At 45.6% G+C, this 18,257-nt stretch overlaps 1 protein-coding gene across 1 annotated transcript; it reads left to right on the top strand.

Moving 5' to 3' along the window:
• Positions 1-774: 774 nt before the first annotated feature.
• atf4a (activating transcription factor 4a) lies at positions 775-6,948 on the top strand. Its single transcript, XM_083923257.1, has 4 exons — positions 775-916; positions 3,560-3,739; positions 3,988-4,308; positions 5,194-6,948. The coding sequence occupies exons 2-4, from the start codon at positions 3,691-3,693 to the stop codon at positions 6,174-6,176; spliced, it is 1,353 nt and encodes a 450-aa protein (XP_083779383.1). The 5' UTR covers positions 775-916; positions 3,560-3,690; the 3' UTR covers positions 6,177-6,948.
• The last annotated feature ends 11,309 nt before the right edge of the window (positions 6,949-18,257 follow it).

Below are 18,257 nucleotides of genomic sequence, written 5' to 3'. Positions count from 1 at the left end.
TTAATGTTGTTTGTCTAATTGTGAGCCTACAGTGTCCTAAACTGTATGAAAGACTGGAGGTGATTAAATACTTTGAATCCCTGCAGATAAACACCAGGGGGCAGCCCAGTCCAGTCCAGCCCCACATGGACCAACCCTGTGGGCTGGGTTCATCGAGTTTAACCACCAGCTGCACTGAATGCTCCAGAGACACACTGTGTATCAACGACTAATACAGGAATGCAATGCAAAGTTATGGTGCAGAGACAGCACTGGAAAAATAAGCGATATACATGAAGAAAAGCCTGCAGAAATGCTCAGTATTTAGTAATATTTATTAAGTTTAATGTCCAAAAACAATATGATTCAAAGATAGCTTCCAAATACAGTTGATTCATCTGCTTTTAAAGTGTTATCACGAAGCATGGAATAAAATAAAAGCATATTAAATGTAACATCTGATGGAAAACACTCACTTTCTCAATGTTTACATTTTGCGTTTGACCTACATCCGCAGCCGTGGATCTATTTTGTCAGCTGTATCGACATTATGTATTCTGAACAGGCTCAAGCGGGGTAGTCACGGCTGTCAAATAGTGTTTAGGTTAACTCTTCTGCGCTGTTACAACTATTAAATCCGTTATTGTTTGTAAAAATTAATTATAAAGCGTTAACTTCTCTCATCCGCGCTTGCACTCGAACGCCCCCGCGGAGTAATACCGCGTAGGAATACAGTCGGCGGTAGTACGCCTGTATATAAAGCAGCGTGCCCGTCACCGCCCGTCCTTCGTGCACACGTCAGCTCAAGTGAATATCCCTCCTCAGTGAAAGCTCGCTCCCGCGTTAAAATGGCAGTTTAAAGGCGCGCGGCTAAACTTGCATTGGCAACAACCCGGCAGTGCAACGGCGAAGCACTGGCTATTCCTGGCAAAATGGCGTAAGTATATATTTTTAGGACACTTTTTAGTGCTTAAACACCAACTGGAGCGGCTAGTTTTGCTAACTTTTCATACCTGTTGAGTACGGCTTAGCGCAACGGTTCCATAAATACCTTTAACTACTGTTAAAGGGGGTTAAAGGGGGTCCCGGGAGGTGGATTTCCTGGTTTGGAGTTCGTGTCAGTGTCAAATTACAGCCTGTCAGGAGAAGTAGTGCCCCAGCTGGCGGAACCTGCTTTGCGTTGAGCCGTTTTGTTGTTTTTAACGGTCGTCGTCGGTAAACGGCTGTAACATGTCGACACCCTCGTGTGTTTCACAGCGATAATAAGACTGTTGTGTATTTTTCTACGTTAAAAAATGTTTGTGTTGTTAAAAACTGACAACGTGGCGCGTCCAAAATGGCGCGCACTCGTCCCTTTCACCCTGTCTCGCAGCCGTTGTAAAGACGGCTCTGTTGTGAAAATGGCGGTTGCCCGCCCATGTCTCCGTGGTGACGCACAGAGAGAGGGGCGGGGCTACCGGCCAAACATGACCAAATTAGGAAATGTTATCCCCGGTTGGGGGCGTGGTCTAACGCCGCTTTGTTGTCACTTCAGTGGAGCGGATTAAAATTAGCCTCCCTCCTTAATCCCTGTTATCCTCATTTCTCCTGACTCCAGTTCTCTCTGGGTCAGTTTGACCTCAGCTATTCAAACATCCAGGAAATGATCTTATTTACACTCAGGCTGCTCTTTATTGATCCTTTGGGATGAACTCCCGCGAGGAGATGGAGTTTCCAGCAGTTTACAAAAACACAAGGGAGGTGTAAAAAATACAGTAAACTCTCAGTTAAATAAATACAGAAAGTATTAAAAAAACAGTTAACTCTTAGCTAAATAAATACAGAAAGTATTAAAAGAAAACAGTAAACTCAGTTAAATAAATACAGAAAGTATTAAAAGAAAACAGTAAACTCAGTTAAATAAATACAGAAAGTATTAAAAGAAAACAGTAAACTCTCAGTTAAATAAATACAGAAAGTATTAAAAAAATACAGTAAACTCTGTTAAATAAATACAGAAAGTATTAAAAAAATACAGTAAACTCTCAGTTAAATAAATACAGAAAGTATTAAAAAATACAGTAAATTCTCAGTTAAATAAATACAGAAAGTATTTAAAAAATACAGTAAATTCTCAGTTAAATAAATACAGAAAGTATTAAAAAATACAGTAAATTCTCAGTTAAATAAATACAGAAAGTATTAAAAAACACAGTAAATTCTCAGTTAAATAAATACAGAAAGTATTAAAATATATGTATGTATATATATGAAGTAGAGAAAAGAATACAGGTAAAATAAAATTCATGGAATATTGAATCAGATAAGTTTAAGAAAATATATACGATTAAAATGTATATGACAGAAATGAGCAGTAAGATTAAATTGCATTTGCGTGGTACTCTAACTGTACTAATACTGTGTATTTGTCGGTTACCTAAACAGCATTTTAAATTAAACACAGCACCACAAACACCCTCTTATACGTCCAGAATGCCTACAGTATAACGTGACTTTGTAAATATACGGGAATAAACAAAATATCCAACCTAAAATTTCCTAGAGGGATATTTTTTGGGTGTTTTTTAAAGTAAGTTTATAATCATGCCGGGTTTTAGGATTTCCCAATTCTCCTCATAAAATTATGTAAAGTCATTAAATGTGAAGTAAAACATATGGCCGTGTATTTAGAGATGTTAAACATTGAATGGGGTCAAATGGGCCCATGGACAACAGGAGGGTTAACGACCCAAACACATGGAAAAGGTAAAGTTGTTAGTCAGGAAATGTGTCATTTTAGGAAGAGCAGACACCACGGGGAGTGTTTCAGATACACTGATAATGTTTGCATGCTTTAAAGTTTTTGTTTATTCATGAAGACCCCCGTTAGGTCCTGCTCTTCACAGGGTCTCTACAGTTTCATTATTTACATTCTCTGGTTTACAAATGACAACAAAAGTACAACAAACATCTGTACAACAAGACACAACATATAAATACAGTTGCTGTGCAATATATCTTTTTAAAAGCTGTTAGGAAAAAGTATTCTAAATAAAAAATTGGTAGTTGGTGTATCGCTCAGTCACTTTTCAGGATCCTTAATGTTCTACGACGCTCTAAACAGTTTCTTGCGTGAACAAGTAGTCTTAGCTTTTTTTAATCTCGTTTAAAAATCCTAAAAGCCTCGTAGTGAACTCCACTTCACCGTCCCTCAGTAATTCACTGTCCTCTGTGTTAAACTTGTTCTACGCGAAGGGAACAGAAATCGTCCTTTCAATGTTGACTGATGTGTGTCAGGGAAAAAGAGTTTACAACACAGTATTTCAGGGTTTTAACCATATTTCTAATAAGACTTGGTAAAGAACCAGGCCAGGCTATTATTCATAACAATTACGCAAAGTGCAAAGCTGCTTGAAGGGATGTCAGCCACATGGTACAATATTACCTTATGATGTTCTATTATTAACCTTTTCTTAAGGTTAAAATGTGCCTGTTGGGATTAGAGTTTGTCATGTCACTTCTCTTTTCTTGTTTCCCAAACTAAACGCGTTGCATCCATACTCAACATGTCTCTACTCCTCTTTGTCTCCCCTTTACCCAGGTCTCTCTCGGCAACCACCCACAGCTTTGCTGCCGTCGACAGCAGAACCGAACCCCTCGACTTGCTAACGTCATCAGACTCCCTTTTGTTTTTATTCACCCTTTCACGGCCGACGCTGACCAGCAGCAGTCATGACCCTCTCCCAGCTGGCCTTGGAGGACGTGGAGGCCCTGTACTTAGGTTGGTGTTGTGATGCCACATGTTACCAAAAGCATTACTGATTATGTGGCATTTGTGACGTTAATTTAAACATTTGTTTTGTTCTTAAAACAGAAATAATTTGTATTTTGTACCATTGACCTGTCGTGCATGTCTCTGATTTAAAGTATGATCAAAAGATGGATGACTTGGCAGTGATAAAATACATTTTTCAACGTTTAAGTATTTTCGGTCGAACATTAAAGACTTGATGCGCTCCTTGTCCACAGGGCCCTCGTTTCTGATGGCTGACCCCATGGGGCCCCTTCTGGACCAAGATGAAGAAGAAGCTCTTTCTCCTTCCTCCTCTCTCGAGGTGAAGGCACCAGCTTCGCCCTCCCTCTCTTTCTCCTCCTACGCGTCCTCCCCGTCTCCCGACCAGTCCTTGTCGTCCTCCCCTCTCTCTTCTGCCTCCCCACCTCCCTCTCCTCCCTCCTCCACCCATCCCTCCTTGTTCCTGGGAACCAAGGCCGCAGAGGACTCCCTGTCCTTCCCCTGGCTGGGTGCCAGCGACCTGCTCGACGCCCATGTTGGAGCAGACGATGGCAATGGTGAGAGTGGCGTAAACTTCATATGTATCCAATATTCTTAATAATCAGATCTTTAAGGAACTAAAAATGTGGACGCGTAGAACAGGAGGATGACATTAACTATGTAAATCTCTGTCTAACAGGGAGCTGAGTCACAAAGTCAAATAACAGGCTGAGTAGGAGCAGGTTTTATCAGTGAGTCGTGGAAAAAGGAAATTGAAGGTCGCAAATTTCCCACCACTGTGAGGTGGCTGTAAAGTCGGGAATGTCAACTGCTCTCAGGCGACTGGTTAATATTTAAAGGGGCTGTTTTGGGTCAGTAAAGCACTTAACGTTGCCCTGCAGGCAGCACGCACGTCCTACATGCTAAAATAAGATCGTACTTACTGACAGTGACTGACACCCGGCTGTAGGAATATCACAATCTAAGTTATATATACATACAAACGTATACGTACATATAGATATATACACACACACACACACACACACACATTGAATAAGACACTGTACTTTGTCCAACAGCAAATTGAAAAGCATAAATGAGTAATTGGTAGTTGTGTTGGTAGCAGCTGCAGGTGTGGCTCAAGTGTGCAGCTCAGACCGGCTGAAACTGGTTTTGTTGAATGTGGAATTACGACACAATAGAAATACTTTGATACCAAGCTGGGAAATAACAGTTTTTGTTGCAATAACCACACGTGGTATGAAGCTCTTTATGGTGTTCATTAGAAGTACAATGTTCGTGTGTTCAGGGCGGGAGTCAAAGAATACTTTCTGCTTCAGGCAGTTATTGATTAAATATAATGTGCCACATATTCCTGTAGTTTTGATTGTAGATTGTTTGTGTTTGGATCCTTTTTCATCTCTGATCCCGTGTTAATGACTCCCCTCGTCCGTCTGCAGGCGATGATTTTGCGGGCATGGACTGGATGTCAGAGAAAATCGACCTGAGTAATTTTGACCTGGAGTCCCTCATTGGCTCCTGCTCATCTGATGAGTCTCCAAGCTCCCCGGAGGATCTCCTGGCCTCCCTTGAGTCCCACATGGATCTGGATCTAGACTCCTTCGACACAGCCATCCCCGCCCCGCACAACAGCCTGGAATTGGGTCCGTCTATGCCCAGCAGCCCCTCTCTCCCTCTGGATCTCCCTCCCCCTGAGGCAGATGAGGCCGATATGGCAGAGGTGGCCCCCGATCAGGAGGTTGTTATGAAATCTGAGCCTCTGTCCCCGGCTCCCTCTCCGTCACCTCCCTCTCCGGCCTACGCATTGGAGCTGGGGAGTGAAGTGGATGTCCTGGATGTGGAGAAAACAGCCACTTCCCTCACAGCCACCATCATCCCAGATGGATGCGTTCAGACCCCCAGCCCCGTCGTGCTCTCTCACATTGTGGTGGTGGTCACCAAAGATGAGCCCTCCCTCGTGCCTCTCGCTGACCAGTCCATCAAAAGTTCGCCTCCATCCAGCGACTGCGACAGTGATTCTGGCATCGAGTCCTCTGCCAGCTCACCCGCTCACCTCCCCTCTCCTCCTCACGCCCTCTCTCCAGCAGCTGGTTCCTCCAGGACCAAACCCTACTCCAAACCAGAGCCCTCTGCAGGATCCTCCCCCTCGGCCAAGACCTCCAGGGTCAAATCCGTGTCTGGTGCTCCCAAAGTGGAGAAGAAGGTGAAGAAGATGGAGCAGAACAAGACGGCGGCCACTCGCTACAGACAGAAGAAGAGGGTCGAGAAGGACCTGCTCAACGACGAGTGCGAAGAGCTCGAGAAGAGGAACCACGAGCTGGAGGAGAAGGCGCAGTCCATCAGCCGAGAGATCCAGTATCTCAAGGATCTGATGGAGGAGGTCCGTAAGCGCCGCAACAAGACCAGCTCAGTGGCTAAGTAAGCAGAGTGTGAAGGGGGGGGGGGGGGGGGGTGCAATCTGCTGTTCTCATGCCACAGCAAAGCACCACTTAGTGTCACACGTATGTTTTAAGAGATTAAAGAGCGGCGTGCGAGGGTGGATGGATGAAACCCGTTACTGAACAGCAAAGGGGGGGGGGGGCTAGATGAAAATGTAAAGTTGGTGATTGTTAGTGTAGAGCAGGGGGCTGGGGGGTCGTCAGGTGAAGCATCTGTACATGCTTGTCTCTCAGTCCCCCTGTTAGCGCCCCACGATGTTCCCCCCAGCAGCACTTGTACAAACAGGGTCTACAGGTGTATTTGTAGACTGGGCACGTAAACCACGAGTCCCCGTATCTCCCGGTAGTTTTGTAGACTTTGAACATGTATTTTTCCTCACACTCCCACTCTCGATGGACAGCCAGACCCCAGCACAGCTTCAGTGAAACGACCCGTGTGTCGGTAAAGTGAGGTTCAGCTTCTTCCCTGTTACCTGCTCCTCTTTAACCCCATCTCCACCTTCCTCTTAACAGCTTCAAGTCCAGAAAGGGGCCTCGACCTAATGACGAATTCTTGATGTAACACTGTCAACATGGATTTCTGTGTGTGTGTGCGTGTGTGTGTGTGTATATATAGTTTACCCTCCTTAGCTCGCAGATAGACTTTCTTTTATTTAATGCTGGATAAACATTGGCTCATGTCTCGAGTAGCTCGGTCTCTTAGCAACTGCGTGGCTTGTAAAAGGCTCTTTCTAATAAATATCAGTACGCAAGTGACTTGTGTCGTGTGCTTTGCTCATTTTTACGACACTAATCCTTAATTGTGAAACTGAAGAACATTTCTGAGTGATATGAGTTTCAAAAAGCTTAATCTAAAGCTTTGTGGAACCTTTTAAACTGTAGAACTATCATTTAAAGGTGTAATCTACAGACCAAAGGGTAGAGTGTGACGACCATAATGTGAAATGCGTCTTTGGGAAACGTTATCCTGCTCAGTGTAAATGGACTTGTACTTATAAAGCGCCTTTCCAGTCTTCTGACTGCTCAAGGTGCTTTACACTACTTGTGTACTCACACTGATGGCAGTGGACATCTACAGACCATCTAATCTAACCATTCACACCACATTTACACACCCATGCGCAGCACGGGGAGCAATCTGGGGTTCAGTGTCTGCCACTGAGCCACAGCAAAAAAAGATTGTTGAAGGGCCCAGTTCATATGTAAATGTCAGTCATGTACCTAAATAACATGAAATACACTCAGCGGCCACTTTATTAGGCACACCTGCTGCTTCATAAAGCGTCAGTGTGTCGTCTGCTGCTGTTCCCTCTCTGTAGAAAGGTGGTGTGTGTGTTCACAGATGCTCTGCCTAGTTACTGTTCCTGTCTATCAGCTCCAACCAGTCTGGCCCTTCTCCTCTGACCTCTGGCTAAAACGAGGCGTTTGCGCCCTCAGAACTGCCGCCCACTGGATCTTTTCTCTTTTTGGGACCATTCTCTGTAAACCAGGGGTGTCAAACTCAGGCCCGTGGGCCAAATCTGGTCCTGCAGTGTAATTATATTTGGCCCGCAAGATCAAATCAAGGTTCTTTGAGAGCTAAAGCACATCCACGTCTACTTTGCTGTTAAGAAACATGAGCATCCATGCTACCAGTCTCTGCAGACACACTGAATCCACCCCTCCCCAAAAACGACCCAAACAAAGATGGAGGACAGGAGCTTTCAGCAGATGATCTGTGTCTGAAGGTAAAGAGCTGTTTGTCTCGTCTGCAGAGCCACCGTGGCTGTAACCAAAGAATTTGGCCCACGGTAAATTTGAGTTTGACACCGCTGCTGTAACCCTAAGAGATGGTTGTGCGTGAAAATCCCAGTAGATCAGCAGTTTGTCCCGTCTGGCACCAACAACCACGCCACTTTCAAAGTCACTTCAATCACCTTTCTTCCCCGTTCTGATGCTCCCTTTGACCTGCAGCACATCCTCTTCACCATGTCTACATGCACTGAGCTGCTGCCGTGTGATTGGATGATTAGAAATGTGCGTTGACGAGCAGTTGGACAGGTGTACCTAATAAAGTGGCCGGTGAGTGTTGGTCTATAAAAAGGAAGCGGAGAAGGTAAGGTGTTTTTTTGTAGAAGGACATAACAAAGCATACCTAGCGCTTGCAATGCCGAGCCATCAGCCGCCAAAATACACACCGGTGTGTTCAATTTCACCTGACTTCACCTGCCGAACGAGTTCAAACCGATTGACTCTCAGCTGCAAAGAGCCAAAGTGAAGTGCCATGTCATCGTTTGAGCTGAACCTTCTGCTTCCTGTCAGGGGACGAGATGAGGAAGAAGATGGCGGGTGATTTATGGGAAGCTCCTTGTAATTGTGAAACCAGACTCCTCTCAGCAGTCTCGCGTGTTTCTCAGGTGGGTGTCACATGGAGGGGGGATGCGAGTAAACGTAACATGGGTGGTTGAGCCACAGATGTGTGCTCTGAAGTGCCTTCGTATCCCTGAAAGTGATACTAACGCGTGTGCTGACCGCTGTCAAGCAGCTGTGCAAATGTAGTCTTTGGACGTCAAACCCCTGAAGCACTAACTCACCCCTCTCCTCTACGCGCCGTGACAGATTCCACAGTAGTGAGGCCGCGCCCTCCCGAGAAGACACAGATAAGCAGCCGAGCGACCCGGCTGCAAACAGAGAGGGCGAGATAACAAAGACTGCTTTCATCTGCAGGCTTCAGATCAGTTCTGTATTCATGCACATAAGCAGCAGCCGTTACTGTTGTTGTTTCCATACACCTGTGCTTTACCTGCGATGACATGTTGAAGTGTCCGCAGTGAAAAGGGCCGACAGGGGTCATCTGTAAATATAACTTATTCACCTTTCAGGTTTTTTGTGTGCATAGGTTGTAAAGAAATAGTCCTGACCCCAAGTGAAGGAGTTCAAGTACCTCGGGATCTTGTTCACGAGTGAGGGGACGATGGAGCGTGAGTTTGGTTGCTGCAGTCGCTCTACCGCACCGTTGTGACCAAAAGAGAGCTGAGGAAGGCAAAGCTCTGGATCTACCCTCAGTCCTGGTTCCTCCCCTCACCTGTGGTCCTGAAAGCTGGGTCAGGACCCAAAGAACCAGGTCCAGGTCAGGACCCAAAGAACCAGGTCCAGGTCCAAGCGTGTGAACTGTGTTTCCTCAGGAGGGGGGCTGGAGTCTCCCTTAGAGATAGGGGGAGAAGTTCAGCATCCGTGAGGAACTCGGAGTAGAGCCGCTGCTCCTTTGCGTTGAAAGGAGCCAGTTGAGGTGGTTCAGGATCATCTGGTAAGGATGAACCCTGGGCGCCTCCCTAGGGAGGTGTTCCAGGCACGTCCAGCTGGGAGGAGGCCTCGGGGAAGACCCAGGACCAGGTGGAGAGATTATATCTCCACACTGGCCTGGGAACGCCTCAGGATCCCCCAGTTAGAGCTGGTTAATGTGGCCCGGGAAAGGGAAGTTTGGGGTCCCCTGCTAAAGCTGCTGCCCCCGAGACCCGACCCCGGATAAGAGGCTGAAGATGAGATGAGATCCAGAGTACAGCTGAGGTATCGATATGAGTCCAGTCACTGCAACAGAAACCTCAAACTTGCTTTACATACGGACTTTCAGACGGCTGGTGAAGCTCGTTTACAGCCCCAAAGCATTATGGGAAACATTTTAACAGTAGAGTATCTGTAAATAGTCTCTGGTAAAAGTGACGAAAGCTAATCAATGGAAATGGAAAAGACGCGTTGAAGCACATGAGCAGATCGTGGGTGTGGCGGCTCCGAGCTTCTTCTTCTTCTTCTTCTTGTCACGCCACATTCCTCTGCGGTCGGCAGCAATCACGACACTTTCATACGCTTCATTTAATCACGTAACTGTGTTGATTCCTCACGCGCTTTCACAAAGACAGTGGTTGGAGCTGAACCTGTGTGTGTGCAGTCATGTGTCCGCGGTTCATGAGGTTTTCATGAGTGAGCCGGTCTGAACCAAAGTAACACACAACAGGCTGCTTTGTCGTCGGCACATTTGAAAGGAAGGGCTTCTGCGGACGTATCAAAGGTCAAGAGAGGTGACACGTGAATAACTGAATTAACACTCATGACACAACGTGGTGCTTGGTTTGTGTCACGCGCACATTTTTAAAGGGAAAGAGTTAATGAAGAGTTGACTCCTGAAAAGCTCAGAGAACAGGACACTGACGATGTGTTTAGCTCTGTACTCTTAAGTGTTCATTCATTCATTCTTCTTCAGCCTCTTGTCCCTGTCGGGGTCGCGGGGGGGCTGGAGCCGATCCAGCCACCAGTCCACGCTCCATTCATGGTCCACACAGGGACTCGACATGCAACCCTCCCGTTCCCAGGCGAGTCACCTATGGACTGAGCTACGGCCGCCCTCAAATATGAAGCTAACACTAGCAGCCGGTTAGTTAAACTGTCATAAAGAATTTGGGAAACAGGTTGCTAGCTAGTTTAATTTATACGAAACTGAAGTATTAAAACAACAGGGAGTTGTTGGCAGATCTTGTTACTTTTAGACAAAGCCACGTGACTTGTTTCCAGTCTTAATGCTAAGATAAGCTAGCCATCTCCTGGCTTTAGCTCTATTTAGTGGACACATATGAGAGTGGTATCAATCCTCTCTTAAAACAACCAGCTAGAAAGTGAAAAGCATTGTTTTGGGTTATTCTGAGAGGTTGTTTCTGATATTTCCTCAAACATGTGCTCTTGGATTCGACTGCGTTAGTTTTAGCTAGGTGTGGGCCTACCTAATAAAGGTAAGGTAACTTTTATTGTACCCAAGGGGAGATTGGTTGCAGGTAAAAAGAGTAGGCTGCTTACACACAAACAAACACACACACACACGACATGAGTGACCTTGACAAAAAACGAGCAGACACTCACTGACAGTGGCAACAGTGCTCCAGACATAGAGACATGGTTAAATCTCATATATTTATATTTCAGGGGATAAAATACAGAATAAAAGTCGTCCTAACAGATTCTCGCAGCTAAGCCAGAATAAATTATAAATATATAAATACATTAAGATGCTGTGCAGTCATAAGTTAGGTAAATGAGTGTGTGTGTGTGTGTGTGTGTGTGTGTGTGTGTGTGTGTGTGTGTGTGTGTGTGTGTGTGTGTGTGTGTGTGTGTGTGTGTGTGTGTGTGTGTGTGTGTGTGTGTGTGTGTGTGTGTGTGTGTGTGTGTGTGTGTGTGTGTGTGTGTGTGTGTGTGTGTGTGTGTGTGTGTGTGTGTGTGTGTGTGTGCAGTGTAGTAGCCTAAGTGTTATTTAACATTATGACAGCCGAGGGAACAAAACTGCCTCTGTATCTCTTCGTTTTGCAGGCGGCCATTTTGTAGCTACGGCCTGATGGGAGAGGCTGAAATTGGCTGTGCAGTGGGGGGGGGGGGGGGATCCATCCTCTAAGATCGACCCGACGAGCCTCTGTAGCTGGTTCCTAGGTTCAGCTGTGGCTCTCCAATCAGCCTCCTATCCCACCTCACAATGTGGTTTAGCCACTAGTGTTTACGACCTTCCCTCTACTTTATGACCTGTCTTTGAAGCATCACATCTGTTTCGACCTTCGGCCTGAAGCCAACCCAGTGAAACCAGTTTAAATGAGGAAGTGCACCCTCCCCGTACAGCCTGCCTGGACGCTAACAGCTAACGGCAGTCGTGACAATCCTTGGCTGTCTTTCAAATTACATTGCATTCGTAGCATTTGGCTCCCCGAGGGGTGTAACCTAGTAAGGCCGTAGGGCTATTCATAGTCCACTGTAAGTCACTAATAACCCAGCGATCACACACGTCCTGATTTCCTGCCCTCGGACTGTTCACAGGTCTATTCCTGGCTGCTAACGCATCGTGTGAGGGGTAATCTTGTCCGACTGTAGATGCTGGCGTATTGGAAGCACGGGATAAGATATCACTGAGTTACTGAGGGATTGATCTCGCGCTGTGATTGGTGACTACTTGTGTTGATACATCAATGCTCCAAAGCAGCAAAGTGTGTAGAACAGCTGTTTCCAAGTTTTTTTTACATAAAAATCCCTTATCCAATGTTCCCTGATTTCCCAAAAAAGGTCCAATGTTCCCCGCTTTTCCCCAAAAAAGGTCCAATGTTCCCTGATTTTCCCCAAAAAAGGTCCAATGTTCCCTGCTTTTCCCCAAAAAAGGTCCAATGTTCCCCACTTTTACCCAAAAAAGGTCCAATGTTCCCCGCTTTTCCCCCAAACGGTCCAATGTTCCCCACTTTTCCCCCAAAAAGGTCCAATGTTCCCCGCTTTTCCCCCAAAAAGGTCCAATGTTCCCCACTTTTACCCCAAAAAAGGTCCAATGTTCCCCACTTTTACCCAAAAGAGGTCCAATGTTCCCCACTTTTACCCAAAAGAGGTCCAATGTTCCCCACTTTTACCCAAAAAAGGTCCAATGTTCACCACTTTTACCCCAAAAAGGTCCAATGTTCCCCGCTTTTCCCCCAAAAAGGTCCAATGTTCCCCGCTTTTCCCCCAAAAAGGTCCAATGTTCCCCACTTTTACCCAAAAAGGTCCAATGTTCCCCACTTTTACCCAAAAAGGTCCAATGTTCCCCACTTTTACCCCAAAAAAGGTCCAATGTTCCCCACTTTTACCCAAAAAAGGTCCAATGTTCCCCACCTTTACCCAAAAGAGGTCCAATGTTCCCCACTTTTACCCAAAAAAGGTCCAATGTTCCCCACTTTTACTCCAAAAAAGGTCCAATGTTCCCCACTTTTACCCAAAAAGGTCCAATGTTCCCCACTTTTACCCCAAAAAGGTCCAATGTTTCCCACTTTTACTCCAAAAAAGGTCCAATGTTCCCCGCTTTTACCCAAAAAAGGTCCAATGTTCCCCGCTTTTCCCCCAAACGGTCCAATGTTCCCCACTTTTCCCCCAAAAAGGTCCAATGTTCCCGGCTTTTCCCCCAAAAAGGTCCAATGTTCCCCACTTTTACCCCAAAAAGGTCCAATGTTCCCCACTTCTACCCAAAAAAGGTCCAATGTTCCCTGATTTTACCCAAAAAGGTCCAATGTTCCCCACTTTTACCCAAAAAAGGTCCAATGTTCCCCGATTTCCCAAAAAAGGTCCAATGTTCCCTGCTTTTCCCCAAAAAAGGTCCAATGTTCCCTGCTTTTCCCCAAAAAAGGTCCAATGTTCCCTGATTTTACCCAAAAAGGTCCAATGTTCCCCACTTTTACCCAAAAAAGGTCCAATGTTCGCCACTTTTACCCAAAAAGGTCCAATGTTCCCCGCTTTTATCCAAAAAAGGTCCAATGTTCCCCACTTTTACCCAAAAAGGTCCAATGTTCCCCACTTTTACCCAAAAAAGGTCCAATGTTCCCCACTTTTACCCAAAAAGGTCCAATGTTCCCCACTTTTACCCAAAAAGGTCCAATGTTCCCCACTTTTACCCAAAAAAGGTCCAATGTTCCCCACTTTTACCCAAAAAAGGTCCAATGTTCCCCACTTTTACCCAAAAAGGTCCAATGTTCCCCACTTTTACCCAAAAAAGGTCCAATGTTCCCCACTTTTACCCAAAAAAGGTCCAATGTTCCCCGATTTTCCCCAAAAAAGGTCCAATGTTCCCCACTTTTACCCAAAAAAGGTCCAATGTTCCCCACTTTTACCCAAAAAGGTCCAATGTTCCCCACTTTTACCCAAAAAAGGTCCAATGTTCCCCACTTTTACCCAAAAAAGGTCCAATGTTCCCCACTTTTACCCCAAAAAGGTCCAATGTTCCCCACTTTTACCCAAAAAAGGTCCAATGTTCCCTGATTTCCCAAAAAAGGTCCAATGTTCCCCACTTTTACCCAAAAAAGGTCCAATGTTCCCCACTTTTACCCAAAAAAGGTCCAATGTTCCGTGATTTTACCCAAAAAAGGTCCAATGTTCCCCACTTTTACCCAAAAAGGTCCAATGTTCCCCACTTTTACCCAAAAAAGGTCCAATGTTCCCTGATTTCCCAAAAAAGGTCCAATGTTCCCCACTTTTACCCAAAAAAGGTCCAATGTTCCCCACTTTTACCCAAAAAAGGTCCAATGTTCCGTGATTTTACCCAAAAAAGGTCCAATGTTCCCCACTTTTACCCAAAAAAGGTCCAATGTTCCCCACTTTTACCCAAAAAAGGTCCAATGTTCCCCACTTTTACCCAAAAAAGGTCCAATGTTCCCCACTTTTACCCAAAAAAGGTCCAATGTTCCCCGATTTCCCAAAAAAGGTCCAATGTTCCCCACTTTTACCCCAAAAAGGTCCAATGTTCCCTGATTTTACCCAAAAAGGTCCAATGTTCCCCACTTTTCCCCAAAAAAGGTCCAATGTTCCCTGATTTTACCCAAAAAGGTCCAATGTTCCCCACTTTTACCCAAAAAAGGTCCAATGTTCCCTGCTTTGTTTGTTACCGGGGAACATCGGACCCTTATTTTGAAAGAAGGCCCTATGTTCCGTGTTTTGTTTGTTACCAGGGACCCTTATTTTGAAAAAAGCTCCTATGTTCCCTGCTTTGTTGTCATGTGTTAAACCCTCACAATGATCTGAGTGCTGAGTCAGAGGCTTTCATGTGTCTGTAACATGTTAAACCCTCACAATGATCTGAGTGCTGAGTCAGAGGCTTTCATGTGTCTGTAACATGTTAAACCCTCACAATGATCTGAGTGCTGAGTCAGAGGCTTTCATGTGTCTGTAACAGGTTAAACCCTCACAATGATCTGAGTGCTGAGTCAGAGGCTTTCATGTGTCTGTAACATGTTAAACCCTCACAATGACCTGAGTGCTGAGTCAGAGGCTTTCATGTGTGTGTAACATGTTTAACCCTCACACTGATCTAAGTGCTGAGTCAGAGGCTTTCATGTGTCTGTAACATGTTTAACCCTCACACTGATCTAAGTGCTGAGTCAGAGGCTTTCATGTGTCTGTAACATGTTAAACCCTCACACTGATCTAAGTGCTGAGTCAGAGGCTTTCATGTGTCTGTAACATGTTAAACCCTCACAATGATCTAAGTGCTGAGTCAGAGGCTTTCATGTGTCTGTAACATGTTAAACCCTCACAGTGATCTGAGTGCTGAGTCAGAGGCTTTCATGTGTCTGTAACATGTTTAACCCTCACAATGATCTAAGTGCTGAGTCAGAGGCTTTCCTGGTCATGACGTCAGTAAAATACCACAGGAAACATTGCATTGTCATATTTTTCCCCCAGCAAATGAAACTGTTTTACTTCATATTGTCATGAAACTCTAAAAATATCCATAACCATATCAACCGTGACATGAACGAAACCATGTTGGCCTGTTTTCAAAAGGAAGTGCATCTGTTCTTTATGGGGAAATCACACAACAGTTCAAATAAAGGAGGTAAATGAAGACATTAGTGGGGGAAAGGTGACGGCTGCTGGCTAACAGGAGCAAATCCAGGTCAGCGGGCTCGAACACGTGGCACTTTGACGGCTCCTGACATTTGTCAACATGATCCAGTGGAGCCGGGTGCCCTCGTGAACCACACACGTGGCCAACGCATCAAAGAGACAATGTGTTGCAATGAGTTGGTTTCCGTCAAACAGAGGAAGGAAAAGACCAGTTCCTCTAACCCTTGAACCCTTATATGACCCCGGAGCGGTGTGTGGACGGGGTTGGGTCATGACATGTTGCGTCTCTTGTGTTTATTAAGAGAGTGAAGAGGACAGAGGACGCCTGCTAGACGAGTGATCAAATGTATTTGAGAGTAAAAGAACAAACTTGTCTTTAATTGGCACATGTAGACGTTCTTTTACCAGGATTAGAACAGGATTGTACTTCAACCAACGCCCCATTCAGCCAACATGGTTTCTTTTATTGTTTTGTGCAGTCACCCACGTTCCCAAGATCAATTTTAATGTAAAATGTTGACTTTCATCGGGTCCATTTAGAAAAAAAATGAGTTGTGTTTAGTTCTAATTAGCAAATGTGAGCATGCTAACATACAAAACTGGGAGCGTAGCTTTGTTCCCCCGGTCCTATGTTCCCTACGTTGTATGTGACCGAGGAACATCGGACCCTTGTTCCCCGGTCACATACAAAGTAGGGAACCTAGGGCCGGGGAACATTGGACCTTTTTTGGGTAAAAGTGGGGAACATTGGACCTTTTTTGGGTAAAATCAGGGAACATTGGACCTTTTTTGGGTAAAAGTGGGGAACATTGGACCTTTTTTGGGTAAAAGCGGGAAACATTGGACCTTTTTTGGGTAAAAGTGGGGAACATTGGACCTTTTTTGGGGTAAAAGCGGGGAACATTGGACCTTTTTTGGGTAAAAGTGGGGAACATTGGACCTTTTTTGGGGTAAAAGCGGGGAACATTGGACCTTTTTTGGGTAAAAGTGGGGAACATTGGACCTTTTTTGGGTAAAAGTGGGGAACATTGGACCTTTTTTGGGTAAAAGTGGGGAACATTGGACCTTTTTTGGGTAAAAGTGGGGAACATTGGACCTTTTTTGGGTAAAAGTGGGGAACATTGGACCTTTTTTGGGTAAAAGTGGGGAACATTGGACCTTTTTTGGGTAAAAGTGGGGAACATTGGACCTTTTTTGGGGAAAATCAGGGAACATTGGAACTTTTTTGGGTAAAAGCGGTGAACATTGGACCTTTTTGGGGAAATCAGGGAACATTGGACCTTTTTGGGGTAAAATCAGGGAACATTGGACCTTTTTGGGGTAAAATCAGGGAACATTGGACCTTTTTTGGGTAAAAGGGTCCAATGTTCCCCAGTCACATACAAAGTAGGGAACATAAGACCTGGGGAACGTAGCTACGCTCCCAGTTTTATATGTTAACATGTTCCCCTGTTACCTTCAGACACAGATCATCTGCCTCCCACCGCTGCTGAAAGCTCCTGTCCTCCATCTTTCTTTGGGTCGTTTTTGGGGAGGGGTGGATTCAGTGTGTCTGCAGAGACTGGTAGCATGGATGCTCATGTGTGTGAACAGAAAAGTAGACGTGTATGTGCTTTATACTCGCGGGTCAGCTCTCACAGAACCTTGATTTGATCTTGGGGGCCAAATATAATTACACCGCGGGTCAGATTTGGCCCACGGGCCTGAGTTTGACCCCCCTGCTCTAACACTTGAACCCTTTTATGACCCAGGAGCAGTGTGTGATCGTGGTCGTTGTTCAGTTTCATTGGTATCAAAGGCTCCTAGTTCCTCGTGCAGTTGTTGTTTGTGCTGTAGTTGTTCACTCTTCAGACACTCAGGCTTCAGCGCGGCACCAGGGTTTGTTACTCCACATCCTGCGTCAGTGAACGTTGCATCACAGTGTGTTCTTTACACTTCTCCTCTAAACCTGAGTAACAGAAGGAGCTGAGAGCAGGGTCCTTTAATACACACTTATGTTCCTGTTGTGCTCTTTTAGTCTCTGATATTAACACAAACTGTGGAAGCATCGCAGCAGAACTCACTGATAACTGACTAACACTGACTGGGCGGCAGTAGCTGCTATGGACAGCCGAGTCCATAGGTGACTCAGCTGGGAACCGTAGGGTGGCTGGTTCGAGTCCCTGTGTGGACCATGAATGGAGCGTGGACCGGTGGCTGGAGAGGTGTCAGTTCATCTCCTGGACACTGCCGAGGTGCACTGAGCCCCCAACTGCTCGGGGTGCTGAGCCATTGGCAGCCCACTCGCTCTGACATCATATCCTGTGTGTGTGTGTGTGTGTGTGTGTGTTTCGAGCTTCTTCTTCTTAACGTTGCCAAACATATGAACCATTTCCTCTGATTCTGCTCTTAACTGTAACCAGTATGACGTCCGTCCTGTCAGCCTTTTTCTTTTTTAAAGGGTAGGTACGTAACTCTTGAAAGCCCCACATCATTTTCTGGATCTTGCTCCATTGTCAGTCGAGCGTGAGCACGTTGGCTGCAGCTACACGCCTCTAACACACAACATTTGATGAACGCGCTCCAGTTGAAGGTGAACTCCCCGATCTCGGGCAGATTTTCGCACTGAACCGTGAGTTAAAACCGTATCAGAGCACTTCTAAATCCCCAGGAGAGAGGGAGAGATATTTTGGGTGTTCCTGCGCTCCGCTCCTGAGTCTCAC

This window comes from Echiichthys vipera (assembly GCF_963691815.1).
Source record: "Echiichthys vipera genome assembly, chromosome: 2".
Taxonomy (NCBI): Eukaryota; Metazoa; Chordata; class Actinopteri; order Perciformes; family Trachinidae; genus Echiichthys; species Echiichthys vipera.
This window is presented reverse-complemented; position numbering and strand designations above follow the sequence as displayed.

Excerpts from the sequence above, each read along its gene's own strand:
- atf4a (XM_083923257.1), top strand. The coding sequence starts at position 3,691 with ATGACCCTCTCCCAGCTGGCCTTGGAGGACGTGGAGGCCCTGTACTTA. Across the intron at positions 3,740-3,987 it reads CGTGGAGGCCCTGTACTTAG|GGCCCTCGTTTCTGATGGCT; the intron begins GTTGGTGTTGTG and ends CCTTGTCCACAG. Across the intron at positions 4,309-5,193 it reads TGGAGCAGACGATGGCAATG|GCGATGATTTTGCGGGCATG; the intron begins GTGAGAGTGGCG and ends GTCCGTCTGCAG.